Genomic DNA, 22,348 nt, shown 5'->3' with positions numbered 1-22,348 from the left:
GGAGGGCTCTTTCTCTCTCTCTCTCTTTCTTGCACACACACGAACACACATGTGTTGATGAACACACACACACACACACACACATACATACACACACACTCTTGTTTTGCTATATGTAGTGAGGACCATGTGTTGACTCCCATTGACTTCCATTGATTTTCAGTCATTTTCAACCCTTTCTATGCCCTAACCCTGACAATAACCCCAAGCCTAACCAGTACCAGTGCTTACCTAACCCTAACCTTAACCTAAAGTCAATTCACACCTTATTCCTAAACCCAACCGTTAGCAAAATAGGTCGTGAGGACCAGCAAAATGTTCTAACTTTGGTACAAACAGTCCTCAATTTGATGGTGAAATCGGGAAAATGGTTCTGACTGTGATGCCACGACAGGAACACACACAGAACACACACACACACACACACACACACACACACACACACACACACACACACACACACACACACACACACTTCCCCTAGACAAAAACCCTGACCCACTGCTTCCACTATGACCAGAGACAAAAAGCGTCTCAGTGCATTATTTCACTCTCTAAAACACACACACACACACACACACACACACTCCTAAATGACTTCACTAATCAAATGGGAAGCTTGTAGAAAAAGGCAGGAACAGAATGTTTCTTTCTTTGGAGTGTTAAAATTCGACACTAAAACAGCTTGTGAGAATCATGCAGACAAAAGCTGAGACATGGGGAGCTGTTATTTTCACTGTACGAGTTAGAAGGTGTGAGTGTGTGTGAAAGTCCTGTCTGCTATAATTAAGTCAAAAGGCCTTACAGGACTCTAGAAGAGAACAGCTGTTCCACCTCTATGCTGCTCCTCCTTAATGCAAACACACTTCCATAGCGACATAAATTCACGAATAATTCAGGTTTTATTTATTATTATTAAAACAGTAGTTATTATTATGATGATTATTATTATTATTATAATAAGTATGCTTTGTTGGTATTTTTTGTTATTTTATTTGACTTTTAAACATCAATAATGTCAATGATTGCACATTGGACACATTAATGTAATTATATCTTTTGTCACTTTTATTTAATAAATAAATGTTTCTTGCATTTTCTGGGACTAATGCATTTTCAGCATTAGACCCAGTGAGCCAAAACACACACACCCTCACTCCCCCACCCTAACACACACATATTCACAAATAAGGGCAACAATTAGAGCAGCACATTTTCAAGCGCTATCTGAAATTAGCGCAATTGGCCAAGAAAACAAGCTTTCATTGAATAAATACACAAGACTAAAAATGTACAATAAACATTATCACTCTATGTTTTGGCTGTTTGTGTGTGTGGCATCCTTAAGTTATACAAAAAAACAACTAGAATATTTTCTGTCTAGGAAAAGAAAGACTAAAGCCTTCACTAATTATTGGTGTGATTGCTGTGATTTGTGTACATCTCTACGTAGGTGCATTTTATTTCCCAAAATGTTTCATGTTCCCTGAAAGGTTAAAGACAGTTTTAATGTTAAGATTACAGTACATATACCTGTGATAAATAATGCTGTTTTAAATTTTTTAAATAGGAGAGAACTGTAGTTAAAGGAAAGATATTTCCCTTTGTGAGAGATTAAGCATCTTTTAAACACATATTTGCTGTGGACAGATCCCAGCTACTGAGACACTTTATGACATCTCATTACCTCAGCTGAAAAGTTTACACACTGCAAATGAGCTGTTATGAGTAAAAAATCTATTGTTAATATTTCATCCCACAATAAAGTTACATTTAGTGGTGATATCTCTCAGAATGTTCACTGCAAAATTTTTATTCCGTTTTGTGTGTCTGCAGGTGGGAGAGATGAGCCCTCCAACTACATATGTACCACCTGTAAGCAGCCGTTCCCCAGCGCCTGGTTCCTGCTCCAGCACGCCCAGAACACCCACGGCATTCGTATCTATCTGGAATCCAATCCCTCCAGCACAGCCCTCACCCCTCGACTCACCATGCCGCCGCCCATGGGCAACGACTCCATCCCACAGTCCCCACTCACCAGCTTCTTAGGGGAAAACAATCCCTTCCACCTGCTGAGGATGACGGGGCCTTTACTCAGAGAACCACCCCCAGGTTTTATGGAGAACCGTCTCCCCAACACCCCACCGTTTGTCAGCCCACCTCCCCGCCATCACCTGGACCCACATCGGCTGGAACGCCTTAGCGCAGAGGAAATGGGCCTCATCTCCCAGCACCCCAGTGCCTTTGAGAGGGTGATGCGGCTGACGCCAATGGCCATCGAGTCCCAGTCCATGGATTTTTCCCGGCGATTACGTGAACTGGCAGGGAACACCAACAGCACTACGCCACCACTGTCGCCCAGCAGGCCCAACCCCATGCATCGACTGCTAAACCCCAATCCCTTTCAACAAGGCCCTAAATCTCCCTTTCTGAGCACCCCTCCCTTGCCACCGATGCCCCCAAACAGCACCACCCCTCCTCAGACACAGAACAAGATCAAGTCCTGTGAGTTCTGCGGGAAGACCTTCAAGTTCCAGAGCAACCTGGTGGTCCATCGGCGCAGCCATACCGGGGAGAAACCCTACAAGTGCCAGCTGTGTGACCACGCCTGCTCTCAGGCCAGCAAGCTGAAGCGCCACATGAAGACCCACATGCACAAGGCTGGATCCATGACAGGGCGCTCGGACGATGGCCTTTCCACCACAAGCTCCCCAGAGCCTGGCACCAGTGATATTACTGGTGAGGGCATTAAAAATCGTGATGGGGATTTCCAGGGGGAGGGAAATGATGAGGAGGAGGAGGAAGAGGAAGAAGAGGAACTTGAGAATGAGAGTCGACCGGAATCGAACTTCAGTATGGAGTCAGAGTTCTACAGGAACAGGGAAAATGGTTCTAAGCCTCCTTTGGAAGAAAAGACATCTCTCTCCCTTGAGAAGATGGTAGACGGTGGGGCACTCAACTCCATTCAGCAGTATAATAATTTGATAGTTGACAATCGTAAAAGGATGCCCTTTTCTAAAAGGGGCTCTGATGGCCAGCGAGACACCGTAGATGAGAATTCTGTAGTCAGGGAGATGGACCATCACCAGCAGGAAGAGCGGACAGCCATCAATGGCCGGAACTGCGGCTCCGGTGACTCCTTCTCAGGCCTGTTCCCCCGTAAGCCCACCCCCATCACCAGCCCTGCTCTCTCCAACTCCTCAAACAAGAGGATCAAGATTGAGAAGGACTTGGACATTCCCCAGGCACCACATATCCCTTCTGAGAACGTATACTCCCAGTGGCTGGTGGGCTACGCCGCCTCGCGCCACTTCATCAAAGACCCTTTCTTGGGCTTCACCGACTCCAGACAATCGCCCTTCGCCACCTCCTCTGAGCACTCGTCGGAGAACGGCAGCCTGCGGTTCTCGACACCTCCAGGAGACCTGCTGGATGGCGGTCTATCTGGCCGCAGTGGTACCGCCAGCGGTGGCAGTACGCCTCATTTAGGGGGTGGCCCTGGCCCAGGTCGGCCAAGCTCCAAGGACGCGAGGAGGTGCGACACCTGTGAGTACTGTGGCAAGGTGTTCAAGAACTGCAGCAACCTGACGGTGCACCGGCGCAGTCACACGGGAGAAAGGCCCTACAAGTGTGAGCTTTGCAACTATGCATGCGCCCAGAGCTCTAAGCTCACCCGCCACATGAAGACACACGGCCAGCTTGGTAAGGAGGTGTACCGCTGCGACATCTGCCAGATGCCCTTCAGTGTGTACAGCACTCTGGAGAAACACATGAAGAAGTGGCACGGCGAACACTTGATGGCCAGCGAGGTCAAAATTGAACAAGCTGAGAGGGCCTAAGGCACATTTTCATGCTCTGCATCATTCGTCTTGGACTCAAAAAAAGACAACAAATTAAGGGGGTAGCTGGATACTTTTATACTGATTTTAGTTTAACTTTGTGTTTTTGATTAAAAAAACTGCCAATTAAAAAAAAAAAACAAGATCTTAACAACAACTGAAGCTGTCTAAACTGCCTCATTTGGCTTTCATTTCTAAACAATCAGTCTGATGAGTTTTAAATACGTGGAGCCTTTAACTGTGCAATAATTTCTGTATTTATTGGATTTAGTTTTTTGGCATGTGCAGGTAATTTCTTTTTTTTTTTACTGTTTAGTTTGAGTTTGCATTTCTTTTAATCCCACGACATCCTGAGAGTTCTTCAGCAAACCTAACAGAAATACATTTTAGGTTGTTTTTTTTTTTGGACACGGCTTGTAGGAAATTGTATATTAAAATAATTGTTTAGTGTCTTAAAAAGATGCCGAGTTCAATCTTCGATTTGAGAGTTTACTGCGAATGCTAGAGTTAATTTATTTTGCGTGACGATGATATGCGGACAACAATCCTTTTTGGCATTGTAGCATGAAATGACTCTAAAACATTTTGATATAATTGGATATGTAGCACTGAGTGTCAAATGAACAGTAAATGTCAAACGAAAGAGGATCCCAAGATTCATAAACCCTGAACATCCTAACCAGCCTGATGAAACAGGTTCTCGACAAGACAGCTGCTGACTGCAACAACTCTATGACAACTTACTAGGTTCCACTCTAACCTCTTATTACTACATATTACACCTGTGCATTATATACCAAGCCTCATGATCTTTAGGTGTTATTAATAACTAATAGTTGAGCATGAAGCGATGGCGAGTATGCACAGAGGGATAGTAAGGACAGAGAAACAGAAAGAGAACATAGACGTCTCAGGGTAAAATATAACTGCTCAATTTCTTTTTTTACCCACTCGTTCTTATGCCTTTCAAAGCATTTCAGCTACATCATACTATAGGTTGCAATGACAGATTACAACAACTGAAAATATACATCTTTAGCTAAGATAAGCATAAATGTAATTTACTCCAAGAGGGCTTAAGTATGTAAGGAAAATTGATTAGATATCAATTTACAAAAAGTAAAATTATTTGGAGCTGACATTGTGTTAGAAGTTTCAAGAGCAACGTCATTAAAATGACTAAAATGTTCTTTATCACATTGGGATATTATAAATATCCCAGCTCTTTTTTGCTTTAAGCCATTCCAACTTCATAATTGCACTTTTCTTAAAAAAATAAATAAATCGCTTTTATTTCAAATGCTGACCGTTCTCAGAAATAAACCGGCACTTTATGATTTATCCATCCAGTGCACAATGATGAAACAGCCAAGTAGGAAAAAGGGTGTGGAGTTTGGGATCTCCTGATGCTGGAGTGCCACAGCTGTTAGGCTTAGCTTTCCCAAAGCTGGCACTATAAAAATGTAATAACCCAATCATGGGAGTAATAAGAATATGAATTTATTCTGGACATTTTCAGTACTGCCATTCAATTTGACTTGAGTGTGCCTTGTGTTTTGATCTTCCTATTTATTGTCTGAGACAAATGCAACGCTTTCCCTAAAGCATCAAAGTGAACAAAAAACGAGTTCACATTAAAGTGGAATCAGGCACTGAACCCGAAAACAAATTTGCAAAATCATGAGTTTAGGTTTAGCATTAGCAGATTACCCAGCACAATAATAATGTGTCTGTGTGTATATATATGTATGCATATGTACATATAAATGCACAACGTATATGAATATATATAGATCTATATCAATTTCCACACTCACAAGGACATGACTTTGTCCCACAACCAGATCGTTGGGGAAGCGGATAAAAAACCTCACAAAAACTGGAGAAAAATCAGGAAAACCAGAAATTAGAGCAGAATTTAGTGCACTCTGTCTTGAAGAAGTTTACAGTATTGGTACAAGGGTTAAAATACATTTGTGCGTGAGTGTGTGTATGACATTTTTTCAGGTTTGCTTTAAAACTTTTATTCCTTTTTTTTATTCATTGCTTCTCATTTTTTGTGACGGGTTTTGATATATATATAAATATATATGAATATATATGACATTTTTCTGGTTTACTGTAAAAATATAACAGTATTTGTAATATTGGAGAATGCTGGGGCATTTTACAAAACTGTAAAAAAAATACTGTTTTTGTTTTTTAAAAAATCTTTAATTTTACAGTCCAATTTAAATTGTGGGTCTCTGAAACTGTTTTTTGTCAATGTAACTGTAAAAGTCCTAAGTTTTAGTAACTTTTCTTCTGGCTTGGATGTAAAGAAATAAAAAATAAATGAGTGGAAAACAAGCCTGAGCTGGAACGAACTCAGTGATGGAAGTTTTGGGGAACGTCGGTTCTGGTTTTCAGGAAGAATTATGGAGAATCCTGACCTGTATCTATTTTTCTTCTTCTGGAATGGATTATTCTTTGTGGATGGTTTGAATTACATGTGTAGGCACTTGCTGTCGTTCCTTAAGAGCTTGTCTTTTTTTAACCTGTAGGCTGTGTGCATCCTTTGTGAATGAATAGGGGTGACTTTCTGACCAATCCGACTCACGGGCTGCCACGATCTGTTAGACCAAACAGAACCTGATCAATTTGTACTGTTGTACTGAATCATGTTGTACAGAATGGGATGAAATAAAGGTTGTTAAACAGCCTTTTAGTGACAAAAACACACCTTGATGTTTTGGTTGTACATAGTTTTTTCTATGACTACTCTGTTTTCCTTTGGTTTGTCCTTTCTGTTTGTGATTTCTGACCGGCACTGGCAGTGGCCTGGATGTGGAAGGCTGGGGGTTCTCCATGTCAGTTTCCAGGCCTCAGCATGAGAACAGAGCACAAATACAAGATGTTAAAAACGTCCATCTTGGTTGTCTGCCTCATTTTTTAATTCTTCGAGATAATTTAACAAGAAAACAACCACCTTCTTAAAATATGAGAATATTACTTGTGCATTTTGAGAGGAAACATTTACTGCAGAACAACTGGAACACAAAATGAAATGTCTTCAAATAGTAAATTAAAATCACCTCCTCATATTTCTTTTAAGCAATTTTTAGCAATTTGTGTATGAGGTCTATGTTTACAGCTTTTGGCCATTTTGCCCTTTAAATTTTCATACACTCATAAGAGTTGCAAACTGTTAAGATCTGAGGTTTTCCAAAGCAACATTTGTATTGTTTCCAAAACACACTGTAATTTCCAGAAATATCTTCATCAACATGAAAACATGACAAATAATTCAAAATGCTGTAGGAACTATGCCTGTTGATATAAAAGTTCCAGACTTCTAAGTGGTTTACATTCATTTAAAAATATATATACTGAATTTAGTGCAGATACACTTATAGTGGGCAAGGTTTGCAAATAGTACCAGCAAAAATCTGAAACTTTAAGGATTGACAGATACAAGGGAGAAACGACAGAAGACATTTTGTTAAGCCACATGGAAGGAAAGAAAGGACACAAGGAAAGAGAATAAGATAGAGTTCAAGAAGGGAGAACGAAAGGAAAGAAGGGAAGAAAGAGGGATACAAAGAAGGAATGGAGGAAGGACACAAGGAAAGAAGGAAGGAGGAGACAAGGAAAAAAGGAAAGACAAATAGGAATGAAGATGGATTCCAGGAAGGAATGAAGGAAGGACAAAAAGAGAGACATAAATAAGGGCACATAGACGAGATATAGGAAAGAAGGGGACATGAGAAAGAGAGGAAGGAAGGAAGGAAGGAAGGAAGGAAGGAAGGAAGTACTTAACATTAATATATAATAAAGAAAATATTCGTGTGTGTGGCACCCTAACCCCAAAAACTGAGAACTAGACATTAAACATGTGCATAAACTTGCATGGTGGAATTATGGAATCATGGCACAGTCCTTTTGAACAAGTGGTGTATAGGTTATCAAGATGAACAATAGAGAGCATTTCAGTATTTTCTTTTCTCTTTGGAAACTGTTCCCAGAAAAAACATCATTATGCAGTTACCATTGAATGCAAAGCCAAAGGCTAAAAAACGTCATCATATTCACATAAAACCATTTCAATGAGGACAACACTTTCGGTTGCAGGTTCCCTGTGATGTCACCCCAGGTACTGGCACCTGATTGGCTGGTTACAGAAAACACAATAATCAGAGTCATAATTTCCACTTCTTTTTTATACTTATAGCATATGCAAACAAAATACTGAGCAAGTCAAATAAGACAAAATGTTTAATAATTTCACAGTTTCTTAACAAAGGCCTCCAAATAACTACAAATTTTTGTGGCCTCCAGTCCTTTTTCTTTGCTGATTTTGTCATGAAAGACAACTTCTCAGCCAGAACAGAGCTTTTTTTGTGGTGCCTTTACATTTGGAACTTATGAACATGAAGGGCTGTGCATTTAGAGTCCTCCAATGTACAATGTACACCATGACATACAATGTACATGCAACTCTCTCTCCGTCAATAAAAAGATTAATGAAATTAGATGTTAGAGAATTCAGTTTTACAAATTTTGTGTTTATTCTTGCACTGCAGCACAACATATTGTTTTACTACAACTTTAACTGCGTGGATATGCAAAATTTCTATGTTCGCATTCAGATTTTTTGTATGGAGCAAATGGGTTACTAAACTACTTAAATAAAATGTGAATACAGGATTTAATTACAGAACAGCAAAAAGGTTGCAATATAAAGTGAAGTTCACTAAGTACCATCCTACTAAAGGAGAAAAAAAGTTGTAATTTACTAATATAAAGAAACCTCTAATGGTTGGTTTCTTTTTTGTTTTAGCAGCAAAAGTCATGATAAAGATCTCTAAGAACACCAAGGAAATAACTACATGCATGCACGAATACTTTTCACAGCTTCACATGAGCTCACCAACTGCAGTCAAGTTAAAAAATATTTACCTGAAAGAGCATTTTGATTGCAGCAAGGAGGGAGGTACTCTAACACACGTAAAAGCATGTACATAAATGTGCATTTTTAACATTTTCTTTAATAATTAGTTTGTTGGATGAGGACAACATTTGTGTTTATCATTGAAATTTATCTTGAACCATCTGGACCTTTTTCCTGGATCTTAAAACATTTTAACTTAATTTTGCAATAAGAGTTTTATCTGGTTGAACAACACAGTTCACAAAAGCACTTGCCTGTTGCAGATCTGCCTCAGTGGGATTTAAAGCAACCTTTAGCTCTTGGTTGAATACAGATAAATCTTAAAACATATCTTGTACAATCTGCAGTTAAATGTATGGTTTCACTGTGATTGACCTTCCACCGTGAATACTTTTACACCAACATTTGTGTGTTATTGTCTTAGAGTGAACAGAATCAATCTAAAAATTTTTACTATTAGATTTGTACTGCAAGATAATTTACTGTCCCATTTAACATTGATTTGCTGCATTCTGACAGAAACAGACGCTTTAACCTGAAATAATTCCACCCTGAACACAATCAGCATCCACAAAAGCATCTTTTTTCCCTGTTTTCTGTTCTGATTGACGTCCTTTGTCAAAGAGTGGGTGCCACACAAGAGGTGGCAGTGCTGCTTGTTAAGATGCTGAACCTTGCTGTCACTCAGTGACATTCCAAAAAAAAAACATAAGGAAGGTGTGAAATGTTCCAATAGTTGGATGTGAACCAAAGAAGCAGCAGTGTTAGTTTTTTGCTTAAAGAAAAGCAAATTAGACGAGACAATTTCTAGTTTTTATCCCATGAATCTCTGCAGCGGTGTTACTTTGAATGACAGCAGTAGAAAACATGAAAATCTACATAACATCAGTGCAGGATCCAAGATAATGATTCCCTCTGAAATAAGACCATTATTACTTTCATCACCTGCTTAAACATTTTCACATTTCTTCCTTCTTTTTTCATTTTCTGATTTAATTTCATAATTTCATCGTTCCATTTCCACCGCAGAGAGAAGGGGAAAGGGGGTGGGCTGAGGGTCTGAAGCACAATTAGTCGAAGGAGGCATGAGTGTGGAGTCGGACAGACCCGGGCGAGTTGTGATTTGGCTTGAGTTTCAAGGCAAATGGGTAATTAAGGCTTTTCCCTGGCCGGCCCGCACTTTGAAGTCCCCTACAGGGGGGATTATCCCAGCCAAGAGAAAGACAGTGTAAGGGAAGTAATGAGACCGAGGAAGAGGGGGAGGAACTGAGCGAAGCAGGGAGTGAAGCCTCGATGAAGACGCAGATAAAAAAAAAATCTAATCATTTTTTCTGAAATGGCAGAGTTGCAATGCAAAAAGAAGCAGACTGCAAACACGCCAGGCATAAGAAATATATGATTGAGATGGTAAAATTGGGACTAACTAGTTAATTAGTACAAAATAATTGATTAAGCAGCAATTTAAAAATGGGTAGTGCCTATTTTTCCAACATTTTAATAGACAAAATGTTTTCTGACATTTTGTCACAAAATCATAATTATTAGTGAAAATTATGACAAGACAAAACGATGCTTTATTTTTTAAAGCAAGACACACATAATATTTACAGCTCAATGCTTTCTACAACTATTTCTTTATATTAGATTAACTTTTTGGGGCACTTTACTGACCCAGTAGTGACAAATACATTAAATATTGTTAAGAATTCAAAAGCTGAAATCTCGACAAGATAGAAAATAATGTTTTTTGAAATGTTTATGGCTCTAAACTACAAATTAATGTTACATATATGCGCTGCTGATCAAATGTGTTGATTATCAGAGCATTATCGGTGCGACTATTTATTTAAATGCAGATGTTAAGCAGTTTGCTTTTCTAGAGCACACCGGGGTGAGCTTACACGATGCCAAGATGGAAGAACATCAGCAGTGACCTTATAGAAGCAATTGCTGCTTCGCATCAATCTGAGAATGGTTATAAGGACATTTCCAAACTATATGAAGTCCATCATTCTGCAAGTAAAAAAACATTTAAGGCAGCTGCAAACCTTCTTGGGATTAGATATCCCATCTAGTTCATCCCAAGGTGTTCAGAGAAATGACAAAAAGGATCAGTTTAAATGAGATCAATGTAGAGGTGTTTGGCACAATGCATTGTTTGGACAAAGAACAAAAAGTGGCATATCGACTCAAATGTTTCATACCAGTTGTCAAGCATGGCAGTAGAGGTTGATGATTGTGGCTTATTCTGCACTCCAGACTAAACTCTTCTGTTCATGACCAAATTAACTAAAAGAAGCACCCCTTGCCAATGGTTGGTTTGTACTATTCTTTTTACAAAAGAGATATCATCAAGTTTGGTAATAATTCTAACCTTTGTTGTGAACTCTGCTTTGTCTGTACAGTCACACCAAGAATATAATTTAAACTGTCACCTTGCTGTGCTATAATAAATAATAATTGTTGCACCAGTGAGATCATTGTTTTATCCACAGCAAGTTATGGGAAAACTCAGAATTTACTTGGAATGGTTTTAAAGGACTTTAATCAGTGGGTAGAACTGAGTTGGACTTCAGGCTTCCCTTTCTGCCACTATCAGCCTCGAAACATGCTTTTATAACCGAAATGTGTGTGTCTGTGTGTGTGTTGGGGAGGATTAACTCAGACAGACACCTCTGGTTATTCAGAGGGATGGAATTATTTCAAGACCCTGACTGGCTGTCAGCGCTTACTGTGCCTCCTTTCCTACTCGTTTAAAAAAAAAAAAAAAATAGAAAAAAAAAACTTCAAATGACTTAAGCTGCTGGTCGTCAGCTCCAAAGCCACACTGTTGACAGGTACAGTAAGGTCTTAAGCCTTCCAGATCAACGCCACTATTCTCCCTGACAAAATCCACCCCTGGGGCTCCTTCACTACCAGAATCAAGTAGAAGGATTTGGAAGGAGAAAGGGTTAGACTGGGAGGTACCGGCCATTTAACTCCCAGCCAATCAACAGAGGTCCACTGGCAATGCTTCTAATTTTTTCCACTATCATTCACAAGTCTGGACCCTGTCCAATTGATTAAAATGGCTGTTTAATGGCTCTTTCTGAAACAGAAATTCAGTCAGTCAGTCAGTCATTTTCTACCGCTTATTCCATAGTGGGTCGCGGGGGAGCTGGTGCCTATCTCCAGCAGTCTATGGGCGAGAGGTGGGGTACACCCTGGACAGGTCACCAGTCCATCACAGGGCAACACACAAACAACCATACACACACTCATTCATACACCTAAGGGCAATTTAGAGTGACCAATTAACCTAACAGGCATGTCTTTGGACTGTGGTAGGAAGCCGGAGTACCCGGTGAGAACCCACGCATGCACGGGGAGAACATGCAAACTCCATGTAGAAAGACCCCCGGTCGGGAATTGAACCCAGGACCTTCTTGCTGCAAGGCAACAATGCTACCAACTGCACCACCGTGCAGAAATTGTAAAATAAATTCTCCTCATCCATCTCCACATTCTCCAGTAAATAAAGGTATAAACGGTAACTGGTTGTTTGTGAAATGCTCCAAACATGAAGTGACTCCACTCAGGCCTTTGTTTCGTATTCAGTCTGCATATTGTTCCAGCACAAAACCTCACATTGCTCATTTTGCAATGAATATATCTCAGTGACAAAACAGAAGCTATTGATTGATTCCAAATCTTAATTACACAAATGCGGTTCGTCGCTATCGAAGTAAATCAAAGCCTCGCATGCGAAGCTTAATGTGAGGAGGATTTCTGGAGTCTGAGGCGTCTCACATGTTTTTTATTCCATGTTCTGAATGCAGGCGAGGTGACAAAGCAGGGCGAGTTCTTTAAAGGAGGCAGAGGAAGGAGGAGACAGAAGTGTGTTAGCGCTGGAAGTCCTGAAGGCGCCGCATAAGAGGTGTGCAGCATCTTTTTTGATATTCAGATTCGCCTGCCTACACACGGCATTATGACACATTTGGATGATCGCATTGTAGGATTAACGGGCCTGCCTTGTCATTTCCAACAACAATGCCACGATTTAGGGATGCTATTTCTCACAAGGCGCTCCGCATTAACGCCGGCCCAAAGATTTACATAAATCTTTGTCTTAAGATGAAAGCAGAGAGGGGCTTGAGACAATGAAGTTAAGCTTTGGAAATGAGAGGAGGAGAGAAAGGAGAGCCATCACCGGGCGTTGGTGGTGCAGGGATGAAGGGATGGGAGGGAGAGGTGGAAAGTTTTTGGATAAATCAACCGGTAGTCATGCTGATTTGAGGAACACTGCCTCCTCCCTTTTTCCTCTTCATCGGCCAAGTGTTAGAAATAATTTAAAGTAAAAGGCGAGGGATAGAAAAATTTGCATTTCTGTAGTTGTGTGCAGCCAGGAAGGTTAGACAAATGGAAAGAAGGTGATGAATGCCTCACTGAATGAAAGGCCTTTTCTCTACCACAGAAAGTGTGGCTTTCTAACCTCCATCACACTCTCTCTGTCCTCTAATCTCCAGGACTCCGGCAGTCGTTGGAAAAAGTGCTCTAGTTTGTCGCGCCTCCCCCTTCACCCTGATTGGATTCATCCTGGCTGATTGAGAATCTGCTTACGTTAAAGCCAGCGAGAGGAGATAAGATCTGACTGATCTGACCATTGAAGGCATTTTTTTTTCAGCTTTGAAACAGAGAGGTGAAAAAAAGAGATGATAGGCCAGGAAAGACAGCACGAGAAAGGTGAGGCATGATTGACACTATCAGTGTCATTATCACTTGGCTCCAGCCTTATTTCATAGCCTTTATTTCACACACTGGCCATGATTACAGAGAGGAAGCCTTGAAGGAAACAAAAAAACCATCCAGGCAACAGCAAGCAGGTTGAATGGAGACTCAGTGAGTTTTAATGTTTCACTGAAGCAACAAATAGATGTATCAGAATGTGTGTGCATGAAGAAGAGCTAAAGCTGAACAGACCATTAGAACATGCAACCATCTCATCCTACAAACTGAAAAACTTGCTTTCAGCTTGAATTTGGCTCTGCCAGGATAAGAGTTTAAATGGTCAAACCCCCCAGGTAAAAACAACATGTTCATCTTACCTAAAATACCACACTGCTCATTTTCCGGTCTTGAATCAATCATCTTCTCATTACAGGGGTTGGACAATGAAACTGAAACACCTGGTTTTAGACCATAATAATTTATTAGTATGGTGTAGGGCCTCCTTTTGCGGCCAATACAGCATCAATTCGTCTTGGGAATGACATATACAAGTCAGTGGTCAGAGGGATTTTAAGCCATTCTTCTTGCAGGATGGTGGCCAGGTCACTACGTGATATTGGTGGAGGAAAACGTTTCTTGACTCGCTCCTCCAAAACACCCCAAAGTGGCTCAATAATATTTAGATCTGGTGACTGTGCAGGCCATGGGAGATGTTCAACTTCACTTTCATGTTCATCAAACCAATCTTTCACCAGTCTTGCTGTGTGTATTGGTGCATTGTCATCATGATACATGGCACCGCCTTCAGGATACAATGTTTGAACCACTGGATGCACATGGTCCACAAGAATGGTTCGGTAGTCCTTGGCAGTGACGCGCCCATCTAGCACAAGTATTGGGCCAAGGGAATGCCATGATATGGCAGCCCAAACCATCACTGATCCACCCCCATGCTTCACGCTGGGCATGCAACAGCCTGGGTGGTACGCTTCTTTGGGGCTTCTCCACAACTCTCTCGGATGTGGGGAAAACAGTGAAGGTGGACTCATCAGAGAACAATACATGTTTCACATTGTCCACAGCCCAAGATTTGCACTCCTTGCACCATTGAAACCGACGTTTGGCATTGGCATGAGTGACCAAAGGTTTGGCTATAGCAGCCTGGCCGTGTATATTGACCCTGTGGAGCTCCCGACGGACAGTTCTGGTGGAAACAGGAGAGTTGAGGTGCACATTTAATTCTGCCGTGATTTGGGCAGCCGTGGTTTTATGTTTTTTGGATACAGTCCAGGTTAGCACCCGAACATGCCTTTCAGACAGCTTCCTCTTGCGTCCACAGGTAATCCTGTTGGATGTGGTTCATCCTTCTTGGTGGTATGCTGACAATACCCTGGATACTGTGGCTCTTGATACATCACAAAGACTTGCTGTCTTGGTCACAGATGCATCAGCAAGACATGCACCAACAATTTGTCCTCTTTTGAACTCTGGTATGTCACCCAAAACTGTGCTCTTACCCTGCTAATTGAACCTTCACACTCTGTTCTTACTGGTGCAATGTGCAATCAATGAAGACTGGCTACCAGGCTGGTCCAATTTAGCCATGAGACCTCCCACACTAAAATGACAGGTGTTTCAGTTTCATTGTCCAACCCCTGTAGATGTTAGATAGCCTTTAAATCAGGGGTGTCCAAAGTCGGTATTAACACACCTGATGCAGGTGATTGCAGTTCAGCAAAAGCCAGTTAATCAGCCATCAATGGAAACTAGGTGTGCTGAAGCAGGGAAACATCTAAAACATTCAGGACACTGGCCCTCGAGGACCCACAGTGTACCAATATAACGTATGAGCTCAGAGTACAGACATAGATGAACCTACAACCCAGTCTCAAGTCTTTTTCACCCTATACCAGGTCTTCTTCCAAGATTAGCCCTGTAACCCCTTCAGCACTTCAAGATGGGCTTGAGGCACATTTTAGCTCCATGTCTTCGCCATGCGAGAGGACTGTTGGGGTCAAGGGGATGGAAGTCAGCCAACCTCGTTATACTCCTGACTCACAAAGAGAGGTAGTTTAAACTCTGCACCTGCTAACTTGTACAGGCGTAACACAGCTTTAGCGGCTTAGTTTAATTTGTTGCTGAAGAATTCAATTTTAACTCAATTCAAAAATACTTATTAATATTAATCTGGTTAAGCTAAATGTTGCTGTAGCTCGTGTTATAAAGGTTTCTTCAAAGCACCATTGTAGATGCTGATGGCTTTAAGCAGGAAGGATCTCCTGTAGCGGTCTGTCTTACAGCAGGTCTGAAGAAGCCTCTGTCTGAAGACACTGTTGTTGTACGACAGTCTCTTACAGTGGATGCTCAGGGGTCTCCATAATGTTCTTCATTTGTAGAAAAACAAAAGATTACACAAGAAGCAGAATAGCACGTTTGTATCCATAGTAATGATGTAATTCAAAGGAAGCTTGTCCTCAAAAATATCACATTTTTGTGGGTGCCACAGGATGTTGGACAGAGACTACTATGTTTATCCTCACTTTATGGTTCATAGTAGTTTCCCACATTAGATTGTGGTAAAAGGTCATGTCAACTTCAATTTGCTTTCACCATGTCTTTCTTTATGAATAAAATTGGAAATTCTAGTATGCAAGTTAAAACGTGTGCGGTGGTCGAACACTGCAGTATGATTGCGTGTCTCTGATCTGTGGCCGATCCGTATTTCTATACAATGCCAACAATCCAATACATTTACATACAAAGATGGAAAAAAAACAATATATGTAATATGATTCACCCCTAGACCAGAATGTAGTTTGATTCTGTGATTTCTGGTAAAAAAAAAGTGTGACAAGACAAAGCAAAGAAAATTATGATGCAATGGAATGAACTTAATTAATGAATACAACTATTACCCGCCACAAACAGGTCTTCTCTACCAAACTGATGTACCTTTATAAAGCTTGACTTACCGCTGAATAGCTAAATGTAACATAAAAAAAACCTGCCAGGCTGCAGATGTTCTTCACCCTCATTCAGTAACTCAGCAGTGAGCGGTAAAATGCAATTTCTATATTATGAGTACCAACACTTTAATTTACCTTTCTTCTACAACAATTTGTTTTATAATGTTCTAAAAATTAATTAATGCTGTAAGCTAGCACCAGGATTATTATAAAAGTTAACTGAAATTAAAGCGAGGTAGCAAAGCAGTTCTTCAAATTTTGAATCTGGGCATGGAGTTAGTAAAAGCCCCATTTTCAGTAACGTTGTAAGGCTGGATACGTTTAACCATAAAGAAGGCTATGGAATCTATAAATCACTTTAAATAAGCTAAGCTGTCAGACAGGAGAGCATGAATAAAAGTTGGAATATTTTGTTCATCTTTGGATGTTCCTGCATAGGTAAAATTGGGGCACCAGGTGACCTCTACATTTACAGTCCCAAGTGTGTAAAATGGTTACTTGTGCTGAGTTATTGTTTGTGAGTGTGTGTATTTGTACTCCCTCCACCATCTTTGGCTTGTTGATGTTGTATGCCACACGCACCTCCGTGGTGTTGTCTGAGCACTAGTTATCGTCTACTAATCCCATAAACTGCATGTTTTCATAGCTGCTCTACTGACGCACTTTCATCTTGCACATGCACAATCAAATCTGCTGACATCTTAATATCACTACACTGCTGCCTTTGTTTGCAAGCTAAATCTTCAGTGGTTGGTTGCTGATGGCATTGTTCTTAGTTGGTAGAGAGACACCACATTTGAATAACTTTGAGGGTTTTTTGGACCCATCCAGTTCTCAGGTCTGCAGAGAAGAAAAGGCAATATCAGCGGGAGGAAGAGGTTTTTCTTGGTCTTTCGGAAAACATTGGGCTTCTTTCAGATGTACCATTAGAGCAACTTAGTCTGCTGAAGCTATTTTCTTCACAATATATTTAATACTTATATCTACATAAAAGCCACTGAGCATATATGAAAACAGGATCTGGGAAGTTGATTATTACGGCATTTAATGATGACAGGGAAGACTAAGAGAAACAGTGAAAGGTGAACACCAAACCAAAATATCTACATTTCAAAAGACCAGAAAACACTCACATGAAGAATGTTTATCTGTGGTGATGGTATATAATCTATCACCCATATCTTGTTCATATTTTCAAGGAACAAAGTATCTGTGTCTATATGAAGCTCAGGTGTAAGAGCCACACCATCTCACGTCAACTTCTATCTCCTTTTTTTGTTTTTTTTCAGGCCCATCTGTCTCCTATAGATTGCTTCTTTCTATCATCCTGCATTATTTCTCACTTGCTCTTCCTCTGTCTCTCCTAATCTCTTTTGCCCATCTCAATCCTTACCGCCTCAGTCTCTGTGTAAGACACCCCTACACCTCCCTTTTTCCCTTCATACAAACGCTCCAACTCCAGCCTTTCTGTGGTAATAAAATAAACTAATGGAGTCGAAGTGACGTCCCACCTTGAACCAGCAGGGAGGTTATTTACATCAGGTAGTGGAGGAGGAGGGGAGGATAGTGGAGCAGTGACTGGCTGCCTCAATCAGTCAGCCATGACAGGCTGAGCAAGACTCATCAGATAATGGAGAGCAAAAGTGGAAGCTCAGGAACAGAGAAGAAATTATGTTTACGAGTCTTTTCTTGTTGCAGTTTGGCTTCATCCTTCGTCTAATTCTTTCCTATACTTTCCTTTCCTGCAACATTCTTTTACAGTTTTCCACTAAACACTAAAAATTACTTCTTTTCATACCTTCTAGTAGAAAGACATGCTCTTGTTACCCTTCTACATGACATGCAACTACAGAAGCATTTTTCAAAAAGGCGATTTACATTTCATAAATAAATGTGAAGTTTTAGAATTGGCCGGAAAGCATGAATACACTCCTCTGAAGTTTGTCAGCGAGAAAGCGATTGTGTGAGATTATGTTGGTTCATGATCGGTCCAAGGTACCAAAACTCAACTTCAAACAAAATAGCAAACTCCAAGCAATACAACATAAAAACACCAATATTTCTGTTCGAGGAAACAAAACAGGAATAGAGCAGTTAAACATTTAATTTTGTTTTACCCAAATACAAAAATCCGAATCTGCAAAACCACAGCAATAAATCATAAATACATAAGCAATTTTTGCATTCCTTGAGTTCCTAGCACACAGACCAACATGGTACAAACTGTTACACTTACTTTCTTCACTGTCTGTTTATTAGTGATCAGGTAAGATGATGACATCCATTGGACTTGGTCTTTCTTGTGTCATGGTACACATATTACTTCCCTGAGCTGCTCACGCTGGTTACAACTGAATGCCTAACTTCAACACGGACTCCTTTCCAACAAACCCTACAGGGCCCTTCTCACATTGCTGGGTTCACGTTTTTGGGTCACAAACATAAAATAAAGAAGAATACATACACAAAAAATCATTTTTTTTGTCTTTTGTGCCTAGTATTCCCTACTGGTTCCAGCAAATCCACAATGAAAAAGACATGGCAAATATAAACACAGATATCCATCGAAGATGTTCATTCAGTATGTCTGTGTTCCATTTCTATGTTTATAGAGTTAAAGATTGTAGATGGTGCCTGTGGAAAAATTTACAAATCTGTGAATTTTTTTCACAGCAACTTAATGTTAAGCATATTAGATACTTCTGGTCTGAGAAGCTACAAAGATTCAGTCTTCAATAATTTTGGGACTATATTTTTATACAAATAATGCTAAAAAACATAAGAGACATTCTGAAACAGCTTTGAAACTGCTCTCAAACTGATTGACCGCTTTGATTAAATGTCAATGTTTTTAAGGGAAATAATCCCTTGAAAAAAAACAAGAGCTAATGGTATATTATGCTGGTGCACTTTGTTGTGTTGCAGATTTCCACTGATTGGCCTGGCAGGAGGTGTTTGAGCTAAAGGTCAAAAATTTCAAACCTGAGGCCACAAATTTTAAGTCACCAGTCCAACATGGAGACACACAACTTTGGAGATACATCCTGTCACTGATTGGACTGCAGGGTGTCCTCATGATCAAGCATAATGAGGCTAATTAATTAACAAAGGTGATGTGTGGTTCGAAGATATATGGACTTGTAAGACACATTTGTGTTTTAACAAACTACCGAGTTTCTGTGTTCAGGATAAAGTAAAGACAGGGAAATAAAGAGAAAAAGCAGGTTAAGGTGCTCTTCGATCACAATTATATGTTGACCTACAAAACATAAAGGCATGCTTGATCCACAAGCAGGATTTGACCTCGTACTTGTATTCCATTTCACCTGCTCACCTACAAAAATATACAAAAAGAGCCTCTCACTGTCACTGGGTAATCCCTGTCAGCGAATAATTTATACACCAGATCTCAACTTCTCCAGATTCAGCAATTGACAGAACAAGCAGCATTGTACTTATGAATACCCTCACACTAAGTAATGTGATCAAGTGGGCTGTTGAGGGAAACAAATATCCTGGGCCACCTCAACTTAACTGATATGCAGTTGTTATATCTGGTTCAACAGGTGCTTAAAATGCCATATTGTGCCAAAAATCTTCTGGTAGACAACACGGTGCAAAGCAGGATTTTCAATTCAGCCAACAACAAGATTACAGGCATAAAAAAATCACTGTGACAACCCAGGGATTGTCCACCTTGGTCTTAGGAAACCTCTCCTTCTATGCTTTTAAGGGTCAGATACATCTACACACCCCTTTCCTTTCTTCTTTGACTGATTTTCTCTGTTGTTGTGCACCAATGAAGATCAACAGAAAAACTTCATGTATTGTATCTGTTTTCAGTTTTTTTATTTTTTTTTTATTGTTATGGTCCGATGACCACCCCACTGATAATGGCCCGTACTACCCTGTACTACTTTATTTGAGAAGACAAAAGTAGCACTTGGTCAACACATATACATTAGTAACAGCATACCTGGGTTTCCAGGGAAATTTCCTCTACAGTACCAAGAAATGCAAATTCAGTGGGTTTTGTAGGAATACTCTGGATATGCTATAAGTGAACATTATAATTGCAGAATGATGATGAAAATATTGTCCTTTAATTGTTGTCAATCAACAGCTTTCATTTTTTTTTTGAAGGATATTTCATTATAGATGAATCTGAAATTCTGACTTCATGATGCAGCAAACTACAGGCTACAATGTTACCAAAAACCCTTCTATGGAGTATGTTGAAGGCATCTGATCAGGATTCCTCATGTGCTCTTCATTTTAGTTAGTTTTTTCTGGACACTTCTTTTTTATTTCTAGAATGCCTTTTGCATTAACATTATACCCATCAAACCTTTTAAAATCTTGTGAAGTTGCAACAACTGTCAATGCATTTTTGATTTTGAGACATGGCCAAGTCAAAACATAATTGCATAATTGTGAAGTGGAAAGAAAAAGTGTTATCAACATTTTTTACAAAAAAAGATCTCACACCTGTTACATGCACTTGTATTAAGCTCCTTTTACTCTGACATCCCTAAATAAAATACAGTGAATCCTATTGCATTCATGTGTGACATATAATTAGAATATGGAGTCCACCTCTGTGTAATTTAATCCCAAGCTTCAGAGGTTTGTTGGAGAACATTTATTAAACGATACCCCTTTAAACATCTCACAGAGCACTGTTTAGTCTGTCATTCATAAATGGAAATAGAATGGCACAACTACAAACCTAAACAGAGAATTTGTTGAACAGACAAAGATTAGTCCTTTTTGCAGTTTGCCACAAGCCGTGTTGGGGACATAGCAAACGGGAAATAAGGTGCTCTGGTCAGATTAGACTAAAATAAAAGTTTCTGGCCTACAAGCAAAACACTATGTGTGGTAGAAAACTAACACCCTGAACTTACTATGCCCACCGTGAAACATGGTGGTGGCAGCATCTTAGCATAGAAAGGATATTCCTCAACAGCAATAGAAAAGTTGATCAGACATGCGGAGAAGATGGATAGAAAACAAAAGTATCATGAAATTTTCATAAGATACAGTGTGGTCACATTTAAAAAAGAGGCCTAAACTTAAACTTAGATATAAAATTGATCAAGATCTACAAAATAGTCTACAAATCATGCCAAAATGCCATAGAGAGTAACAGAAAGGTAACAGCTTTATTTGATTCTGTACAAATTAATAATAATATAGAGTGTAGAAAAATATATTTTTTTGTTCATTTAACAGCAAAACATTGATAACATATAAAACATAATAATGTAAAACATGACAATACCACATATTTGTATTTTACATAAAGTTTGAAATAACATATTTTTTAATCTGGTTTAATTAATCATTTTAGCTGTTGGATAGACACAATACCTTTTCAATATCACAGTAGATGTAACTAATTTTGTTTGCATAAAAGAAAAACAAGCTCATCACATGTCCCACTACTTCACATGACTCCTGTCATTGCACATGGACTATTCTAATCTTTCCTACGATGGCAGAGCTCTCACCTTATCTCCATGGCAGAACCCAGTCACGCGATGGAGAAACTTGCAGTATATGCTTGTATTTGTTCATTAGGTCATGATCCATATCTAATGAGCACAAAAGAATGTTGGATGGACCAATAATTTGAGCCTTGCTTCAAAACAAATAACCAATAAAGAATCTTCAGTTCTACAGATAATTTCCTGATCCATTTACCACATCATCCTGCCATCACTCATGACCAACACACCAAGACACTACTTACTGTATGCGTTCTCATCTCAGGAAGTGACTGTTAACAATTTTGTTTAAGCTAAACATTAAAACTGCACCAATCCACTGTAGTTCTTTTGAATTTTATTATATCTTTTGTAATTTATAGATTTTTTTTCATCTGCAGCTTTTCTGTAAGATGA

At 39.7% G+C, this 22,348-nt stretch overlaps 1 protein-coding gene across 1 annotated transcript in view; it reads left to right on the top strand.

Moving 5' to 3' along the window:
* The window catches only part of bcl11ba (BAF chromatin remodeling complex subunit BCL11B a), a 45,146-nt gene extending 38,400 nt beyond the window's left edge, over positions 1-6,746 (top strand). The window contains exon 3 of the mRNA XM_047345250.1: positions 1,837-6,746. Within this exon, the coding sequence (XP_047201206.1) occupies positions 1,837-3,839 (2,003 nt within the window). The 3' untranslated portion in view covers positions 3,840-6,746. The remainder of the gene's footprint in view (positions 1-1,836) is intronic.
* Positions 6,747-22,348: the final 15,602 nt, after the last annotated feature.

Source organism: Girardinichthys multiradiatus, chromosome 19 (genome assembly GCF_021462225.1).
Source record: "Girardinichthys multiradiatus isolate DD_20200921_A chromosome 19, DD_fGirMul_XY1, whole genome shotgun sequence".
Lineage (NCBI taxonomy): Eukaryota > Metazoa > Chordata > Actinopteri > Cyprinodontiformes > Goodeidae > Girardinichthys > Girardinichthys multiradiatus.
The sequence above is the reverse complement of the archived record's forward strand: the minus strand, read 5'-3'. Positions and strand labels throughout refer to the sequence as shown.